The sequence below is a fragment of the Octodon degus genome, unplaced genomic scaffold (assembly GCF_000260255.1).
Source record: "Octodon degus isolate 3935 unplaced genomic scaffold, OctDeg1.0 scaffold01561, whole genome shotgun sequence".
In the NCBI taxonomy this organism is placed as follows: Eukaryota; Metazoa; Chordata; class Mammalia; order Rodentia; family Octodontidae; genus Octodon; species Octodon degus.
In genome coordinates, this window is record NW_004526137.1 from 1 (window position 1) to 7,715 (window position 7,715).

Below are 7,715 nucleotides of genomic sequence, written 5' to 3' on the forward strand. Positions count from 1 at the left end.
GCGGTCCTTGTGCTTTGCCAAGCTTGTTTCAAGTAGGTGCTTTAGACCACTGAGCCATCTCTCCAGCCCAGAACCTGTATATTTTGACTGAGGTATGAATCCTGTGTGTAACATGAGAAATGAAAGTAAATTATTTATTCTGCAGCCACTCAGAATCTGCAGCTCAATACAGATAAATTGTTCTCTGTAATGATAACCAACTTATTTTCACATTCAAATATGGAGTGACTTTATAGAGATTCAGTCTTTCATGGACTGAGAAATAGTGATTTCCTTTGTAATTATCCACACTGGAAATTAAATATTGGGGGCTACAGTTTTTAATCTCACTTTGTTGTCTTTTCTTCTACCAGGTTTCCATTGCGAAGGATGATGCCCAGAAAGAGAGTAAAAATAAGGCAGAAGATGCAAAGTCTGTTCATTTTGAGTCCAGCTCATCAGAGTCCTCGGTACTATCAAGTAGTAGTCCAGAGAGTACACTGGTGAAGCCAGGGCCTAATGGAGTAACAATCCCTGGTATCTCTTCAGATGTGCCAGATAGTGCGCACAAAACTCCTTCTTCAGAAGCCAAGTCAGAAACTGGGCAACCTACCATGGTTGGACATTTTCAGGTGCCAGCAACAGCAAACAAAGTGGGACGATTCTCCGTATCAAGAACTGAAGAAAAGATCACTGAGGCAAAGAAAGAGGGACCAGAGACATCTCCTTTTAGGGATTCAGAACAAGCTGTTCCTGCCGTGATACCAAAGAAAGAAAAGCCTGAACTCTCAGAGCCTTCACATCTAAACGGACCATCTTCTGACCTGGAGGCTGCCTTTCTAGGGAGGGATGTGGATGATGGTTCAGGCAGTCCACACTCTCCCCAACAGCTGTGCTCAAAAAGCCTTCCCCTCCAGACTCTGAGTCAGAGCCTTAGCAATTCATTCAACTCCTCATACATGAGCAGTGACAATGAGTCAGACATTGAAGATGAAGACCTAAAGTTAGAGCTGCGACGCCTACGAGAAAAGTACGTTTGTTTTCTCCTGTGAAAGCAAAGTGGCCCCTATTATGAACTAGTTCAGCAAGCATTTTTGTACACACATTTGGGGAGGCTGAGACAGGAGGTTATCAAATTCAAGCCCAACCTGGGCAGTTTGGAGACTTAGTAAGATAAATGGATGGATGGATGGATGGATGGATGGATGGATGGATGGATGGATGGATAGATCTTGTCTTAAGATTTTTAAAAGGGTGAGGATGTAGCTCAGTGGAGGGCCCTGGATTTAATCTATCAAATGACTCTTGCAGTGGCACTGGACTGTATGATTATATTAGCAGGTTTTGTTAATTATTTTGGCAAATTAGATGAGAGTAGTCATTTCACCTGTCCTGCATATATGTCCTTAAACGTCAGAAAATCTTTTTCCCTTAACAAATTATCAACCTTTGTTTAGGATCTTTTTTTTTTTTGGTGGGGGGGGTCTTTTGTTTTTTGAGACAGGGTGGTTCAAACTAGCTTTGAACTTACTTTGTAGTGCAGACTGGCCTTGAGCTCAATGCTTCCCCCGGCTTCAGTTTCCCTAGTCCTGGGATTGCGGGTGTGAGCCACCACATCCAGCTGTCACTTATTTTTGGTTGGCTAGAAATTTATTGGATAATGAAGATAGCAAAATGCATTGACAAAGTAGAAATTCTCTGGCAGTACATTTGGGGAAAGTTTTCTAACTAGGTAAGTATTGGAATGCATTTAAGAGCGTATTGTTTGTTGTAGTGCAGAAGATTGAACCCAGGGCCTTAGGCACGCTATACAAACACTATCACTGTGCTACATCCCCAGCTGGAGAGTTTGCTTTGATTTATATTTGAACAAAGATAGCTATAATATTTCAATTTGTTTGTCTTCTGTAGGCATCTTAAAGAGATTCAGGATCTTCAGAGTCGCCAAAAGCATGAAATTGAATCTTTGTATACAAAACTGGGCAAGGTTCCCCCTGCTGTTATTATTCCCCCAGCTGCACCCCTTTCAGGGAGAAGACGGCGGCCCACTAAGAGCAAAAGCAGCAAATCTAGTCGCAGCAGTTTGTTGGGGAACAAAAGCCCACAGCTTTCAGGTAAAAAGCACCACACTAAACTATTTTGTTTCTGTCTCCGGCTGTTTATGTGGATGTTCTGGGAGCATCTAGCTTTCCTAATATTCTGACCTCCTTGACTCTCTATTCCTCATATTTGTTAAACCTGTTTTTGAGTCTGCAAAAGGAGAGTGATTATAATGGCTTCTTCCACTGTACTCCATCTTCATTTATAACTGTTCATTACCCTAAACATTCACCTTTCCTGTTAACTTATACAATTCATATTTAACAGAACTCTTTGACACTTGGAAGCAAGTATTTTATACTCTGTTCAGTATTCTTCCTTTTAGTGAATGACTTAGTCATAATAGCACATGGCATCAGTGTAAACATCAAATAAATTCTTGGGTAAGTCTAAGTTGTAACATCCTTGATGAAGATTTTTATTTCATATATATCAGGATAATGAACTGACAGTGCTTATAAAGAAACTATTTAAATTACAATCTTAAAATGGGCTATGGCTTGTCTACTTGAATTAGGGTAAAAAGGTTTGGTTTTATTTTTGCTTTCGTTGAGATAAGGTTTTACTCTGCAGTTCAGGCTGGCCTTGAACTCATTGTTTTTCAGTTACTGGTTTGTTTTTTGTTGTTGGGGTTTTTTTGGTAGTGGGACTTGAACTCAGGAATTTGTGCTTTCCAGGCAGGCTCTTGTCCTGCTGAACTATATCCCTGGCTTTGAACTCACTTTGTAGCCCAATCTGACCTTGAACTTGAAGGCTCCTGCATCATCCTCCCAAGTGTTGGGATTACAGACAGGTGCCTGTATTAATCATGCACTGATTAATAAAGATGTGATTATAAAGATGAGCCTATATTTGACTACAACAGTTCTACTTTTACATTTCCATGATCACTTTTTGCCCTCTTAGAAAAAGATGTTGGATTGTTATACAAATATATTGCAGGTAACCTCTGCTTAGAATTTTCCCTGACAATTCTGGAGGATTCTCAATATCGTTCTTTGCTTCCCTTCATGTTAGTAAGGACTTTTTCCCTTCATCAGTTTTTTTGTTTGTTTGTTTGTTTGTTTGTTTGTTTTGTTTTGTTTTGTTTTTGACTCATCATTAATCATTCAGTAAGACAGATTAATGGAACAAGCCTAGTACCTAAATCAGGCACGATGTCACACACCTGTTATCTGTCCGCACTGTTCAGGAGGAAGGAGGCTCTTAAGAGGGAAGCATCTGGGCCAACTTAGCAAGATCATGTGTCAAAAACAAAATTTTTTAAAGGCTAGGGAAGTAGCTCAGTGACAGAGCACTTGTCTAGCATATGCAAGGCCACGGATTTAGTCCCTGGTTCTGGTAGGGAAAATAGCAAGTGCCTGTATGTGTACTGGGAAAAGCTTTACATGTTTCCTGGAGCCATGTGTTTGCTTTGGCAGGTAACCTGTCTAGTCAGAGTACAGCTTCGGTCTTGCACACCCAGCAGACCCTCCACCCTCCTGGCAACATCCCAGACACAGGGCAAAACCAGCTGTTGCAGCCTCTTAAGCCATCTCCTTCCAGTGACAACCTCTACTCAGCCTTCACTAGTGATGGTGCCATTTCAGTACCAAGCCTTTCGGCTCCAGGTCAAGGTAAGAAATCAAAACAACCTTCATTTTCTGGAAACATTGACCTGGGACAAAAGCCAGATATGTAACCTATTATTGCCAGCTAACCAGAACAAAGCCTGCTTGTGGTACACTGATAAATACTTGGGTTGAGCAGGGAAGTTTAGTGATGATTAGAATAACTGGGCCTATTGCTCCCACTGGGTAAAAGAGCTTTTTTTCAGGGGATTACAGTGAAAAGTTATAACCTATGAGTAACTCATTTGGAATTTGCAATACAGGCTTCAGTACTAGATTGAGACTTCCTGGACCAAATTCTAAAAAGTTTTAGTACTTTCCGAAAGCTAATGTGTTTTCTTAACCAAAGTGCACTTTATAACTTCTAAGTACAGGACTGGCAACCTAAGATAACGAGCCCTACAATTTAATTTTTTCATCCATAATCTACTTTCCAAATAGTTTTATCAGTTACTGCTCAAAGCATGCCTGCAGACAAAAGAGTTTCCAATAACACTAGAATAAGAATTGAAAAGAGTTGCATATCTAGATGGAAAAGTATTTTTAAAAATACAGCTATCTCAGGTGCTTCTGCCACAGTTTCATGCAAATTAAATTGTCTCTTCACAACAAAGATGTATTTGGCTGTTAAGGAACATAAAGTAGATTGCATCATTCCTGTAAAAACAAGTTTCAGCCTTGTGCAGACGGAGAGAATCCAGGCCCGATACTTCCTTTCTCACCCAGTGGACCTCCCACAGAAGTAGTCTTTTGTGTGTCATCTTAGTGCGTTTCACCATGCCAGCCTCAAGTTTCTAACACCTTGTAGCTGTGTTCTGTCTCTTCTCCTTTCTCTGTTCTTCCCTGTTTCCCCCTCACAGGCTGTGCGAAGTTTAACTGTGCATCTGAGCAGGTGACATTCAAGCCTGGTGGCAGGAGGACCCGATTTCTGAGTACGCCCTGCTTGGCTCTTTGTGTGTAACACCTTTACTCCTTCCTTGTCCTCGTTTTCTGCTGCTTGGATCTGATGTGTTACGCAGTCCATTTTCATTTGTCTCTTGTATATCATCTATTCAGTGGCTTGGCTGAACGCTGTTACCCTCAGAAGTTTGGGTCCTCGTGTTAATTATAGTGAAAGATATCAAAATAGACTCACTTCCTTCTAGATTTGTGGCAGGGTAGACATCAAGGTTCTAGACCAGTGACGGTGAGGTGAACCTCTTAAGAGTGTTCAGCAAACAGCCTGCTGCGCCACGTGCGCCACACACGCCATGCTATGGGTTTACCACCACTGCTCTGAGCTGTGAGCCATTAAGAGCGGTGATGACTGAGATGTGGTGCTGGCTTCCTCCCTTGGCATCAGAGGAGACAGAAAGCATCTTGATCACTGATACCGAGATCCTGGCAGCAGGTAGACATTTACCTTGGTTTTTTTCCTATTATTAGAGAGTGTGTTGAAATCTTTTTTTCTTTCCAATCAAGCTTTCACATCTACTAATTGAAAAGATGCTACAAATCTGTCTTCATTGGACCTTTCTACCACTATTGTCCAAGGAATTATTAGTTCAACAAGGGTTGTTACTGTAGCATCCAAGATAAAGCATTTCTTTCTGATAAAGACCAAAGCCCAGCACTTACAAGTAAAATCTGACTTTTTAGTCTGTTTTCTGGAATTTTCCAGCCTCCATTTAAAAACAAATCACAATAGCAAGTCACCCTGTCCTCCCTATGCTTAATACAAAAACAGCACCTATCTCCTAGGGCTGTTGTACAAATCCAGCAAGCATCTGTACATAGAACAGCTGGCACTCTGAAGCACTCATGGTTTCCCTGTAATTACCCAGTACCTACCTGGCACTTAGTAGGTAGTCAATAAATGTATGTAGAAATAAAAAATTTAAAAATAAATGAAAACAAGTCTTGAGTTTAAAACAAAAAAATCTTTGTCAGCATTTGGGTAACAATCTGTTAAGGTCTCAAACTTCTGCTGTGGTTTTTTAAGTGCTTTTTAAATGCATGTGCTAAGACCATCAGTGTTCTGAATATATGGGTCAGAGGTCCTTGGACCTCTTCCCGGTGGGAAGAATTTCCTTTGTTCTTTGTAGTGACCAAATTTCAAGGTACCTTTATGCATTACATTTAACTTCATTTCCTTCACAAGTTCTACTTTTCACCTTAGTTGGTAATGCATTAGTTCCTAAGGTGGCCTTTCACCACTTTCCCCTACAAATCCCTAGTCCAGAGCTATTGTAACAAAGGAGGTGGAAGGCATTACTCAGTTTTCCAAGCATGTGTGATATGTGAACAGTCAGATCCATAATTTTTCTGGACAAACTGGCCTGGACTGTGCATATTAGCACCTTTAACACTTGAGTAAGCATTTAATTTGCATGTCCAATTAAAAAGATGAAGACATTGTTGGGCATATAGCTCAGCAGTCTAATGCCTGCCTGGCAAGCATAAGGTTGTGAGTTTAATTCCCAGTACCAAAAAAAAAAAAAAAAAAAAAAAAGCAAGGTGAAAAGACATTAATAGTTGGAGGTAAGTATTTTAATATACCTTGTCAGGCCTGTGCTCTCAACTACCTGGAATGTCTAGAAAGGAAATGCTAAGGCCTCTTTTGTGAAATACAAGATGATCAGTACCATTTTATGTAATTCTTTTAGTTTTCATCATACTCTTAAAGGTAGGTAGCATTACCCTTGTTCAGATGAAAATTATTAGAAAACCTTCATTTGGGTCCAAAAGAGAGGCCATATATCTGTCTGTTGATATCTTGCTAAACACATCCTAAGAGACAAGCCTAAAACTACAGAAGGAAAACAGGTACTTAGGAGGGTTGAGAACTTAACAGTTCTAGATACATTATACTATGCTCTCAAAATAGATAATGATTGGGAAGCACGGCTTGGCTTAATGCTCTTATTTATGTTCAAAGGTTGCTTGTCTTCCACTTACTAAGAGTTTTGTAGAAGGGAAGGGATTATCATGTGTCTAGGATGCAAAATTGTAATCGCCAATTTAAATTAACTTCAAACTGTAACAGTGTGCTAATTTTATTGGGCTTTGTAACAACCCAGCAGGAGAAACAGGAAGTGAGACAGGGTCAATAAACGCACTAGTTGGGTATTTGCAATTCAAGCAGTAAGACCTGAAAACACTATCCCAGAACGGTAATGCAAAACGTTATTTTTTTAGAAACAAAGATTGGGTTTGGAAACAGTGTACTCCAGCCAGGGGACACAACCTTGAGATAAACTGTTAAGATCAACAGCCAAGAGCCAAACATGGTGGCACACACCTGTAATCCCAGCACTTGGGAGGCTAAGGCTGGATTGCCCCAAGGCTGTAGCCAGCCTCAGCTACATAGTGAGTTCAAAGCTAGCCTGAACTACATGATGAAACCCTGTCTCATAAAAAAAAAATAAAATAACAATAGCCAGTTAGATAAACATTCTGTAGAACCATACCTATGTCAAGGACTGCTAGGTCCAACCTATCTGTCTCCCCTCCTGCTCTCTCTCGCTGGGCCTTCGTCTGCTGTTTGAAGTGTCTTAAGATTTTACACTGATGTTTCTTTAACACACTGCTTTCTCTTTGTGCTTCAGGGAAGATGGTGAAAAAAGTCTGTCCTTGCAACCAGCTCTGTAGTAATTATCTTTTCTTTCTGTTACTTTTGGTCCTTGATCGCAAAGCCTGTTATCCATGCTTTCTTTGAACTATGAAGCCTCATAACTCCCTAATTCCTAATTTGCATCTATCTCTGCACCCTTTTCTAATATACTTTAACATGCTGAATTGCTAACTGCTGGTTATAAGTCCATGTTGAGAGATCACCTCATAGTCACTGCTCTCCCTGTGAGCCTAGCTCTGTAACAGCCATGGATTGGTGTTGTGCCCATAGTTGTGCACGGGAGATGGGGGATGCCTGACTTCTAGGAAGAAAGAGCTCTACAGTCAGCAGTAATGTGCTAGAGCTGGGCATGTTAGTGCAAGCCTCTGATCACACACTCAGGAAGTGGAGACAAGAGGCTGCACTACATAGTG

General features: G+C 40.7%; 1 protein-coding gene across 1 annotated transcript; it reads left to right on the forward strand.

The window, feature by feature from the left end:
• Nucleotides 1-353: 353 nt before the first annotated feature.
• On the forward strand, nt 354-7,401 carry LOC111814908 (serine/threonine-protein kinase WNK1-like; the record flags this gene model as incomplete). The annotated part of the gene is made up of 5 exons (XM_023708785.1): nt 354-1,009; nt 1,891-2,093; nt 3,501-3,695; nt 4,550-4,621; nt 7,277-7,401. Coding segments are annotated over 5 exons (1,236 nt in total), but the record flags the coding sequence as incomplete, so codon positions are not given.
• Nucleotides 7,402-7,715: the final 314 nt, after the last annotated feature.